Raw genomic sequence first — 13750 nt, 5'->3', positions numbered from 1 at the left:
TCGGCGAGAATAAAAAAGCCTAAAAAGTCGATTTTATTTTAATTGTGGAAATCGGCAAAATCGGGTCGGCGGATCCGTAAACCAACAAATTAAAAAATCCTGGCCTTATTCATGTGTATAAAGCACATTTTTCCATCACCTGTAGTTCTTAAATTCTTGAAATTGTTTCCATATTTCATTGAGCTTTTGTACTAAATATATTGTGTGCTGTATTTTCTGATCCATTTGCAAGTCTCCTTTCACAATTCATTTTCTAGCTATCACATTGCATTACTTGTTGAAAGATTTGCACTTTATTTTTTACCAATACTTCAATAAATGAACCTCATTGACAAGAATTAAAAGAATGTAGGCAATTCAATTATATTTTTCTTTTCAGGTATCATTACAGTAGTTGATGCTAAATATTGTGAAAAGGTAAAAACAATTGTTGATTTTACACAAAAACTTTATTATACAAACTTTATAGAAATACTTTTAAAAAATTTACAATACTGGGATTTTTGGTAATATTGCCATAATTTTTAATATATTTTGACAATTTATGCCAAAACAATAATAAAATAATTAAGGCATATAAAGTAAAATATTAAGACTACTTTTTCAGGGTTTGATGACATTTATAAAAATCTTGGGTTTTATTGTTGAAACTCTACCATTAGTTATGTTGAATGTACTGTGATGAATTTTATACAAAGAAATGCAACATACACCATTCTTCAGATATTTTTTGTTTGTTTTGTCTCCTGGCACCTTCCAGCTGTCAAAAGCAACAAATAGGGATCACTATTATAGTCCAAGCCACCCTTTATGTTGATCCTGAGATCCTTGAAAATAGCTTGAAGTCCACCCATACTGAACAACAGATTCTTCTGTAGTTGTTCACCTTTGATTGTTGACAAATTATAGATTATTTTAGCATTCTGTCCCATTACATTGAATTTTTAACTGACAGTGAGTATGTATTGTCATGAAATACTCTTAAAATGCTTGTTTATTAAGATCTAGTATTTTGAATTATTGTTGATATTACATTTATCTAAAATATATTAATTTATACTTTCAGTATCTTAATCAAAAGAAGAAGGATAACACTATTAACGAGGCAACTAGGTAAATTAAATGTACTTTTTAATGTTAAAATGTAGGAGATAATCTATAATCTAGGTGACCGATTTGTTTTGAATGTTGTTTTTTTTTGTTATCAAGAGTCCACCAAGCAAACTAGATAGATATAGGAAGATGTGGTATGAGTGCTATTGAGACAATTCTCCATCCAAGTCACAATTTGTAAGAGTAAAGCATTATGGGCCAAGGTATGGTCTTCAACATGGAGCCTTGAATCACACTGAACAGCAAGAATCTTAGATAAAAAAGGCCCCCCGAAAAACTAGTGTCAAACCATTCAAACGGGAAAACCACGTTCTTATCTGTATAAAAAACAAAAAATGAGAAACACTTATGACCCACATCAACAAATGACAACTACTGAACATTAGATTTAAACTTTATTATTTATATTTACAGTGTTCTAAAGTCATATAATTAAATTTGCTGCATTGAAAACCCATTAGTGGCCTTTGGATGTTGTCTGCTCTATGGTCGGGTTGTTGTTGCTTTGACACATTCCCTATTTCCTTTCTTAATTTTAAAGGTGTGTAAGTGAGAATTTTTAACAAACTTGAATATTATTTATTGATGATATCATTATTTCTGTTTGCCTAGGCAGATCGCCATGTCAGATGTGATAATAATTAACAAGATAGATCTGGTTGCAGAAGAAGAATTACATCAGCTTAAATCTAGAATCAGGTTGGTAGCTTTACTAACAGTCTTTGAGACCAGGATGCCTGAGTACACAGTTATTTCAATAACTTTGAATTCCAAAAATCGCACCTGCTCTATCTCAATAAGATTTTTACAGTATAGTGTACTTCAAAAGGGACAAATAATATCAGAATTATAGAATTCCCGTAATTGACCCTGTATTTAGAGATCCCTTTTAAAGTTGTCTCCCTTATGAGGGACATTAATTTTTATTTACAATGGAGAGCTAGCAGAAAGAGCTAATTTACCTGTGCGTCATGTGAGTAATCTTTGAGGTTTTCAAATCTTTTAATTACATTAGTTAGCTGTAAAGTTAAATACTTTTGATATCAGAAATTATTTTTCATGAAGAATTAGTTCAACCGCTGATTCATCACTTCCAATGAATCATACTTTGCATTGACAAAGGCCAATTTTGTTCGGAATAGAACCAGTCGACGATTGACAAAGGGAAGTAATTTGTTTAAAAAGTGTTACTGTAATAACAGAATCAAATCAACAATTGCCAAATGAACTATTTCAACTCCTTACTTAATATTTCATGCATTAAATATCAAGAATAAATTGGGAAAGTGTATCAAAGAAAAATGCAAGTTGTTCACTGTTCACACTAGGTGCTATGTTCGTAGACAACAAAAACCAAAGGAAGATAACTGTGTCCTTGGACCAGATGACATCTTTACATTAAAGTAAAGTTTTGCAGTTGGTTTTTTTTGTTTGTTTCATCTGCCATGAAAGTAATGGAAAGGGAGACAAGAGATTGCTTTACTTTTGGGATTTCATTTTGCTTCTAATAAAATTGAGAATGGACATGGGGAATGTGTCAAAGAGACAACAACCCGACCAAATAAAAAACAAAAAACAACAGCAGAAGGTCACCAACAGGTCTTCAATGTAGCGAGAAATTCCCGCACCCAGAGGCGTCCTTCAGCTGGCCCCTAAACAAATATATACTAGTTCAGTGATAATAAACGCCATACTAATTTCCAAATTGTACACAAGAAACTAAAATTAAAATAATACAAGACTAACAAAGGCCAGAGGCTCCTGACTTGGGACAGGCGCAAAAATGCGGCGGGGTTAAACATGTTTGTGAGATCTCAACCCTCTCCCTATACCTCTAACCAATGTAGAAAAGTAAACGCATAACAATACGCACATTAAAATTCAGTTCAAGAGAAGTCCGAGTCTGATGTCAGAAGATGTAACCAAAGAAAATAAACAAAATGACAATAATACATAAATAACAACAGACTACTAGCAGTTAACTGACATGCCAGCTCCAGACTTCAATTAAACTGACTGAAAGATTATGATTTCATCATATGAACATCAGGCACAATCCTTCCTGTTAGGGGTTTAGTATCATACCATCATAACATATATGAGAAGAACATAACCCGTGTCATGCCAACAACTGTTTTTAGAATAAATGTGTTTAGTTCCGACGCAAAGACCTTATCAGTGACTCAATATTAACGCCAAAATATGCAATCTTTAATGACTCGACAACAGTATCGTAATTATATCCCTTCTTAATAAGTCTATTCAAAGGTTTTGTAAGTTTCTGAGGTGAATACTGACACCTTTGTGCTTTATACAGAATATTTCCATATTCAACTTATTTACCTTTTTTGTATTTATGTTTTTGTGTTGTTGACTTACTGTCTTTATATCTATATCTCTTTTCTTTTATATAAATGTGTTTCTGATATAGTAAATATGATTTATCAACAAAAGAAAGTTAAAGAATTAAAGTTATATGTTTGAATCTCTGAAAACACAAAAGTTAGTTTAGTTTAAACACATTTATTTATAGTGGATTGGGAAACAAGTTATTGCAACTTATATTAATCCCTTTCCACTTTGCAGGTGCAAGTGCTGCCTTGTAGCTGCATTAGCCTGCTCTTATTTTAAATCTACAAGGGTGTCTTTTACATGCAAGAGATATGACGCTCTCCTTAACACAGGTCAGCCATTTATAGTCCCCTTCTGACGGACTATCAGCGTTTCCTCAAGACCATACTCGCAAATGATATGAAGGGAGAGCTGAAAATTCAGTTCCTGAAATTTTCATCCCAGAACGGGAAATGAACCAGGAACTTTTGTGATAGTAGTCCGATGCACTAACAACTACACCACGGCTCTCTAGTAATGAATCAAAAGCACATCATGCCAATAACATAAAGGGATGATATCAATTTTACTTTATTATTTAGAAGCTTATGATCAGATGAATGTTAGTAACCAATTTCATTATGCTTTTTTCCTTATTTCAGAAATATAAATAGTTATGCCACCTTTTTAGAAACAGCACAGTCCAAAACTGATTTAAATAATATACTTGATCTGAATGCATATGATGGTAAAGGTAAAAATAGGTAAGTTAAAAAATGATTGTTTATTTATCTGATATGTAAACCATGTAGTCGTTTTGGCCAGTTTGAAATGTCAGTCTTTAGATTTATTTAGTACCATAAAAAACAAGCTATTTTGGGTGTCTTTCCAGAGTAATGGAACCTAAGTTTAATGTTTGGAACATATCTTGTTATATCTTAAATATTGTGTATTTAATTTAGATCTTTCTGTAATATTCATGATGTTTTAATTCATAAAAATTCAGGTTGTATGTGCTGCTCAATGGTTATCAAAGATTGGTGTAAAACCCAAGAATTTGCAGTTAATTTACTTGATTTGAAATGAGGCATATCAAAAATGTGAATTTCCAGCAATTTGCAATGAAAAATGAATTAGAAAATAAGTTATCAAAATGATTTTATTGTACTTGCAAAATAATGAATACCATCTTTAAAAACCATTGTATTATTATGAGTTTGAATGTACCCTTGGTATCTTTAGCCACTCCTTTGCATAGAAGATACCCTCAACTAAATGACAACTAATAAACTATTATTGATAACGCTTTTTGATATACAATCATCATATGTTGTTCTTTTCAGTTTAGAAGATTTGTTTAAAACAAGAGGATATTCAACAGACAATTTACATAAAATTGATGAGGTAGTTAGAATATTTGTTTTCGGAAGTTACTGTAAACCAACTTAATTTGTAAGCAAGTTATTTTCTCATCTTTCACGAGTTGAAAAAGAAAATGTATTGATCGTGATTATGTAAAAAAGAATTTTTCATCTTTAACTGCATGAAGTAAATATAAGTACTGGCAATATGATATGCATATCCTCAAGTAATTCTTCATTTATACAGGGCAAAGGACATTTCCATATAGGTTTTCCGTTTGGGGTTGCCATTTTTTTTGCAATTTGCGAAAAAATAATAATTGTGGCTATTAAAATTCGTCATTTTGCGAAGGAATTTGGCAAAAGAAATAGATATAACGATTTATTTTATTCCATCTTGTTTATTTACTTTTTTTTCATGTTTCTTGGACTTTACATGATCAGACAATAATCAGAATTCACCTTGAACTCGTTAAGATTTTGACTGAAAATCAATAATCAGCTGATTGCATTCTATAGCTATCGACAACAAAGGACAATAAAGGTGTTGAGTGTATTGTCTGACAAAATGATATAGGTAATTGGCGTCCATCACATGTCACATACCGGTAAAGGATTTGTTAACCACTTTGCGACGTCTCCTCTCCTTCGTTTAATGATAGTCCAGAAAATAAACTGTTGTTATGAAGAAGAATGTTTAAAGCAAGAAAATTCTCTGATTTAAAACTTTATCCTTTGAGTTTGATATAGATAGTTGATTTGAGAAGGTACTTTAAAGTCATTTGAGTGATACACGTGTATCAAGCATAGTTTTACGTCTCAACTTTTTCATTTACAACGGTCCAGAAAAGAACAATGTCGTTATGAAGAAATCTATTTAAAAGGTTTGGAACAACCCTACGAATGAGAGTAACCCTTTAATGTAATGACTACACCTTAAATGAGGGATCAATTTCAAGTAATGAAAAAAAATTGTTTTGCTGTAAAAACCACTTCTTATTTAGTACAAAAGGGCACATATTTTTATTTTTGAAGAAAGTTTTCCCAAAGAACTGATATTATATGGTCAAAACATGTCCAAGAATTTTGTTATATTTTTCTACTTATACCTTCTCTATTATTAAAAGTAATTAGTAGACCCGACCCCTTTTTGGAAAGATTAGAACTTGTTCTAAATCATTACTTAGGCATCAGCCTCCCTAACAACAGGACAGGTTAGCCACTGTTACTAAATGTATTCACACTAAAATAAAGTTCCCAATGGTTCTCATGTATGTGCACATAATACACATATAAACTGAAAAAAACTGGGTATATTGTTTGAGCAGTTCATTTAAGAATGTATGTCCTTAAGGTGTGTTGATGTGCAGGCTTTTTTTAAAACATTTTGATTAGGTAAGTGGGTATTGATTCAACTAGCATGACTAGTATGATTGACAACTGTCATTATCAATAAACAATCAAAGACAAGGTGGACCTTTAATTACAATGCCCCACCTCCTAAACTGCCAATCAAATTGACCACATTACCTATCAACCTCAGTCTAACATAATTATACAGACCACCTAATATACATCTAATTCTTAATACACAAGTATTTGACCTCATAATTGAATACACATGTGTTTGATATTTAAAAGGATGATAGATTTATTTATTGCCAATTACTTTTGATCTAGGTTACATAAAGTGATTCTGTAAATTATATCTGAAAGATAAATGATGAATGGATAAACAAGATCTTAAAAAAAGGAAATATGAATATAAATATGAATATATAAAAGGCTTTCAAGTAAGTCCTATAATTTACTTGATAAATTTCCAAAAATCATCTGTAATTTTAAATCAACAATTAAATTAGTACACTTTTTTTTTTTTTATCAGGAATTGGCTTAAAACAGTTTTAAAATTTTAAAACTTTCAAAACTTTTAATTATAACAAACCATTGTTTATCAGTTTATTTCCCATCAATCATTATGTCTATTTTAGTCATTTGATATTTTATTAGAAGTGAATATATATTTTTGCAATCAAGAAAGAATCCACATTTCAATAAATTAAGTTTTTTAATTGGTTTACGTAAAAAAAAAAAGTTCATTTTCAATGTTTTGTGTTGAAAACTACTTTAAAATTGATCAAAATAGACTCTAAAACTGTTAATCTTTAATGCCATATCACCTCTGTTTCAACTTTTAAAAATGCCCCAAAACAACATTTTTCAATTTTGTTTGATGACACTTTAAAGTGTTTAGCCTTCTTTTTATGAAGAATTTTTGCATTTTATTGGTTTTTTTTAAACATGTTCAGAACAGGCAACATGATTTTGATAAGATATAAACTGCAGTTTAAATAAAATTGTGCGAATTAAGAGACCCATATTATTTGATTTGAGCTCATTTATCCTCACACTGGAAAAACAAGTTTCCTTTTTAAACCCTGCTGTAAATGCAAATTTCAGCAATAGTGCTTTATAAATGTCCATTTTCCCAACCATACCTTAATATGAAATAATTCAAACTACACTTCTAATCTTTCCATGAGTGATTTCCATCACTTTGATTTAGAAAAGTTGTTCAAAATGTAATAATTATCCCCCTTTTAAGTTAAAACAAAAATTCTTCTTTTTTAAAGTAAATGTTTAGTGTTTATTCATTGTAATGTATACTCTAAGATAAGTTTGAGAGAATAATCATAGACAACAGTAGGGCAAACTATAGGGGAAAGTGATGTCCCTTTGTAAATGGACGTGTGAGTTTTTGTGCAGCGGAAAATTAATTTAAACTCCTTATATTGGATATTTCTGGTGCCAATTTTTTCAAGATTTTCATATATTTGTTCTTCAAAAGGATTTAGAAAACAAAGAAAATGACATTTTGCACAGTATATGCATAATTTGACTTTGTTTATGTGTCCTGTTGTGACATCCTGATTTCAACTCACTGAAAAATGTCGAGGGTAAGCAGACAAATATCCATACATTTTTACACCAAAGGTTTCAAAGGGATAAAACACGATGAAATTCTAACAGAAATAAGTAAACAAATCCATATAAACAATGTTGGATCTAAACAAATTACAGAAAAAGAATGTATTGTGTCTCTTAAAGACGTAGAGTCAAAAGATACGTTGGTAGTAAATGGTATAACATTAAGGAACAGGTCAATTAACTTTTTTGATGTAGAAAAGTCAATAACACATGTTACCATAAAAGATGCTCCGTACGAGCTTGACGATCGTTATATTGTTGCACAAATGATTCGATTTGGTCAAATTGTTCCCGGCTCTGTTAAAAGAGGTTATATTAAAGGGACCGAAATAGAAAATGGGGCACGGTATATCGATATATTGAACTGTGAGCCTGTTCTTCCTCTCAGAACTAGCCTAGGCCGCTTTGAAGTTCGCTTATTTGCTGACAATAACCGTACACCATGCTTTCATTGTAAGTTGATCGGTCATTCCTCATATCAATGTAAAGATCGTCCAAAAATTATGAATGAGCGAAGGTGCTATAACTGTGCTGCTATTGGTCATTTAGCTAATGTTTGTCCAAATGAACCGTATTGCTCTTACTGCAACATAGATGGGCATCCTAGACGAGACTGCGAAAGTTTTAAGCAAGACCAAGAAAACCAAGGTTACAGTAAGCAAGGTCCTGAAATAATTGAGGGTAGACAAGAAACTAAGTTAGATGCACATTCAGATACACACTCAGTTTGTGATAACGACACCTTTTCCGAAAGTGGGAAAAATGACACTACCGATACACTAAATGTCCTTATTGGCACGTCCAATTGTACAAGACTCGGCGAAACTGATGAAAACTTATTGAATGCTTCAAAATCAGGTGCAAATTTTGAAAATTTCACACAAATTTTAGATATTGCTGTTCAGAAAACTGATAGTTTCAAAGTTGATAAGGTTGCTATTTGTCTTGGTACAAATGATATAAGTAAACATAAGGATGACAGTGACCAAATAAATTTACTTGTGACAAAAGCAGTGGCTCAAGTGAAATCCGCCTATCCAGAGTCGCATGTTGGTCTTTGTAGCATCATACCACGTAAAGGTAACAGTGCGCAAATAAACAGATTAAACCAATCGGCAACAAGCGTAAACAAGTTTATTAGAAAATTGTGCGCTCGCGAGGACAATATAGATTATGTTGATTTAGAGAAACTGTTCTATAAAAATGGAACCATCATCAGATCTTTGTTTGACAAAGCCGACAACAGCGGTGTACATATAAGCACCGAAGGTGCACTAAGTATTAACAGGAAACTTGACGATTTCTTTCATTCTCCGAAACCGTGCGTACAAGAACAACACACACCAATGGACCCAAAACGAAAGAGAAGTGACGGAACAACAACACCTTCCTCCGCGGATAGAATGAGCAAACGTTCCAATACTGAACCGAAAAAAGCTTAACTCAAAATATGTCAAATCAAACTGTATTATGTTCATAAGAAAACAAAAACCTAAAATAAAAAAAAAAATGCATGTATGAGTTTTTAAAATTTGTAAATATGTCCACTACTTTTAAACATCATATTTGTATATTGTTTCTATTGATTGTAGACTGTAGTTTTCATTTCATATACCATATGTATAAAAATAACTGTTTCAGGAAAGGTGAGCAGTATAAAGTCAAATTATTGAATATTTATGATAGGTTGTTATGTTTAACCAAATACGGTAATGCAAACAAATTATATGTGATATGTAGTGTATATAGTGTACATGTATGTGTTAAAGATTTCGTAAAGGTAATTACTATTCATGAAGTCAAAAATCTATTGTTTGGAAACAAAATTAAAGATAATCACGTGTCGTTAAACGTTACATTAGAAGTAAACAAAAAAACTTCTACAATGAGTATAAAAATAGCATCAATAAACCTAAATGGATTAAGAAATGTTAAAAAACGTACATTAGTTTTTAATTGGATTGTTTCACAAAACATAGATCTTGTCTGTTTACAAGAAACGCATTGTACACAGGACCAAACTTGGCTTTGGAGCAAAGAATGGAAAGAATATGGGGGTGGTGAAAGTTTTTGGAATTGTGGTACAAACGAATCGAGAGGTGTGGGAATTTTATTAAAAAAAGATTTCACGCTTAGCTTTGATATCTCAAGGATAGATGATAAAGGTAGAATGCAAATTGGTGAATTTAAAACTAACAGTGCGGTTTACCATATTTTTAATTTGTACACCCCAAATAAGGGTTCTGAAAGGAAACATTTTTTTGAAAACCTGAAAAACTTTAAAAATGACTTGTATTCAGATGATGGAACGGATCATTATAATATTTTTTTAGGAGATTTTAATTGTGCGTTAGATAGAAAGTTAGATAGGTCCCCTTCACACCAAAATGATGATACAGGCTTAAACGAGTTGAAAAATCTTCTATTGAATTTTGATTTATATGATATATGGCGATCTAAATTTCCAACAAATAGACGGTATAGTTTTCAAAGAGGCAATTCAAAATCACGAATAGATTATATTTTTTGTACGAAATCCCTTAGCTGCAAAATTTTAAACACACGTATAATCACATTTCCATTTAGTGATCATGACATAGTCACTTCAAAAATAAAATTAGATGACATTGAAAGAGGACCGGGAATGTGGATCATGAATCTAAATACAATTAAGACTGATGAATTTTCAAATGCATTTAAAACGTTTTGGGAAAATTGGGTTAAAAGCAAGAACCGATTCAATAGCATTCAAGACTGGTGGGATGTTACAAAATCAAAAATTAAATTTTTGACCATGGAAATTAGTCAAAAACTAAACCGTTTATCAAAACAAAATAATGTCATTGCTTTAGAAAAACAGCTTGAAAAATTGAAACTTCAATTAAACGAATCAAATAAATCATGTGACAAAATTTTAGAATTAGAAAATAAAATTAAGGAATATTATACTAAAAAAAATCTCCGCAAAAATTAGATCAAGAACTAAATGGGCAGAAGAGGGGGAGAAGTCGACAAAATACTTTTTTAATTTAGAAAAGAAAAATGGGCAGAATAAACTATGGCAACGTGTAAAAACAGAAAACGGTGAGTATAAATGTGACATTGATTCAATCTTAAATGAACAAGTAAAATTTTATACTAAACTTTTTGCTACGGAAGGATGGGACAAAACAGCGGGCGAACAACTTTGTCAATTTATTGTAGACAAGGTAAGTAAGGAAGATCAAGAGATGTTAGATAGAGATATAAATATATCTGAAGTAGAAAAGGTACTGAAATTACTTAAACAAAACAAATCACCTGGCGAAGATGGTATAATATCAGAATTTTATGTTTTATACTGGGATATAATAAAAGACGATTTCTTTAGTTTACTACAAGAAATTTTTAATGATACTATATTGAGTAACTCTCAACATAAGGGGGTCTTAACCTTATTACATAAAGGAGGGGAAAGGGAAAATATCAAAAATTGGAGACCACTAACGTTACTAAATTGTGATTATAAAATTATTGCAAAGATTCTATCTGAAAGACTTAAAATAGTATTGCCTAAAATTATTCATACCGATCAGAAGGGGTTTGTTAAAGGTAGAAATATAAGCGAGGCTAACCGAATGATTCAGGACATTATAGAATATATTGACAACGAAGATGAAGAAGGAATTATATTATTTTTGGATCAACAAAAAGCGTTTGATACGGTTGAATGGGAATGGATAGATTTTGTGTTGGAGAAATTTGAATTTGGCGGGAAATTTAGAGCATGGATAAAAATGCTATTATACAATGCTACAACGTGTATCAAAACTAATGGGTTTGAATCCAGATACTTTTCTATTACTCGCTCCGCTAGGCAAGGGTGTCCAATAGCGCCTCTCTTGTATATCATACAAGCTGAACCCATGGCATGTGCGATAAGGGGTGACATTAAAATCGAAGGATTAAAATTACCAGGAGGGGGAGGGAACTTTATAGAAACTAAATTATGCATGTTTGCAGACGACACCCAGGTATTTAATAAAAATGAAAAATCTGTAGAAAATACTTTTAAAATATTGTCCTTATACGAAAAAGCTTCGGGTTCTAAAATAAACTTTGACAAAACAAAAGGCTTACTATTAGGGGCTTCTAAAAGAAAACGATTTAAATTTGATAAAATCAAATGGATCACAGGCAATGTTAAAACATTAGGGGTTTGCCATGGTTATGAAATAGATGACGATGATATTTGGAGAAAAATAATAGAAAAAGTTAAAAATTGTACGCATGTATGGAAAAGTAGGAAGCTTACATTTAAAGGTAAAACACTTATAGTAAAAAATATGATACTTTCTCTTTGTTCTTACGAGATCGAAATACAAGGAATTCCGGATAAATACACTAAAGAGCTAAATAATATAATTTGGAACTTTATATGGGACGGAAAAGTGAACCAGGTAATAGAAATGTCTGTTGTTTGGACGAAATAAAAGGGGGGATGGGAATGGTAAGTATAGATACGTTTATAAAAAGTAAACAAACAAAACTTGTATATCGTTTAATTCATGAGCCATTGGAAAGCTGGAATGCGATCGGTAAGTATTGGCTTCGGACATTTGACGAAAAATATAATGATGCTTTTTTTGTATGTAAATGTTCAAGTTTAAATTGTTTAGATATGAACCAACTACCACAAATTTATCAGAAAATTATAAACACGTGGTCAGGATTTATTCAAAATGTCGAAATACCTCCATATAAAAGTGCTATTTTAAATATGAGGATATTTGGAAACTCTTCTATTCGTTTCAAAAATAAGCCATTGTTCTACTCTTCTTTTTTAAAAAGCGGTATCACAACTATCCAGGACATTTGGAATTTAGAAACTACGGATTTCATTAGCTGTAATGAAATTTATTGGAAGCTGATTGATTGGAGAAATTGTATTTCCGAATTTTCAAAAATTAAACAGGCAATTCCAAAAGATTTCGTGCAAATTTTGAAATCTTGCGGAAACCAGAATTTGCATTATGAAAGTAGATTAAACATATCAAATGACCTTGAGATCATTAACTTAAACAACCAAAAAATGAAACCAGCGAAGTTAAAACTCAATTATATTCGTATGGTTTTAAATAAAGATGTATCTCCAAAATGTCAAATTAAGTGGGAGGAAATATTTGGAACAAATATACCTTGGGAAAATATGTGGTCGGAATTAAAATATTTGAAAATTGAAAATAAAGTTAAAGAATTCCAATGGAAATCCATGCACAATATTTTATATACTGAAGAAAGATTAAAAAAAATGAAGATATCAAATGGAAAATGCCACATTTGTCAAAATGACAATAATATAGAAACCCTGCAACATTTATTTTTCAGTTGTAGTACATCACAGTTAATTTTAAAAAACCTCCAAGAAATACTTATCAAATCAAAAATAGGAATAAATAATCCTTTTGGTGAAAAGGAGGTTCTATTGGGCAAAAATACGGGAGAACCAAAAGATGATAATTTTTTAAACATAATTATCATATATTTTAAATGGACACTATGGAAAATTAGGAATTCAATAAAATTTAACATAACGCCTAAAACACCACAAGATATTTATAAAATTTGGAAACACAACTTGAAATATAATCTAAAATTTGTTCTTCTTTTGAAAGGCGTTGATACCATTGATAAGACAAAATTGGAGGCTGTCATAATGAAAATTTAGACATTTTATATAGTAAAATATAGCTTGAGTCAAAGTACATTTTTTATGGTTTATAGCATTAGAATAGTGATTGTTTATAAGAAAATATGACAAAAAAGTAATAGCCTATCATGGTTATTTTAGTAAATGCACATATTCTATGTGGGTTATTACTTACTATTTTGAAATTAAAGTATAGATCTGTTAGATGCTTCTAACATTATATGGATATAATTTTTTTTACACCAAATGTAAATCCAAGGTTAAAAGT

General features: G+C 30.9%; 1 protein-coding gene across 2 annotated transcripts in view; it reads left to right on the top strand.

Annotated features, from left to right (window-relative positions):
• The window catches only part of LOC134718848 (zinc-regulated GTPase metalloprotein activator 1B-like), a 49591-nt gene that overhangs the window by 18801 nt on the left and 17040 nt on the right, over positions 1-13750 (top strand). For both annotated transcript variants that reach the window (XM_063581647.1, XM_063581658.1), the window contains exons 7-11: positions 380-417; positions 1067-1113; positions 1726-1812; positions 4107-4208; positions 4788-4848. In XM_063581647.1, coding sequence (XP_063437717.1) covers positions 380-417; positions 1067-1113; positions 1726-1812; positions 4107-4208; positions 4788-4848 — 335 coding nt within the window. The remainder of the gene's footprint in view (positions 1-379; positions 418-1066; positions 1114-1725; positions 1813-4106; positions 4209-4787; positions 4849-13750) is intronic.

Source organism: Mytilus trossulus, chromosome 1 (assembly GCF_036588685.1).
Source record: "Mytilus trossulus isolate FHL-02 chromosome 1, PNRI_Mtr1.1.1.hap1, whole genome shotgun sequence".
Classification (NCBI taxonomy): Eukaryota; Metazoa; Mollusca; class Bivalvia; order Mytilida; family Mytilidae; genus Mytilus; species Mytilus trossulus.
The sequence above is the reverse complement of the archived record's forward strand: the minus strand, read 5'-3'. Positions and strand labels throughout refer to the sequence as shown.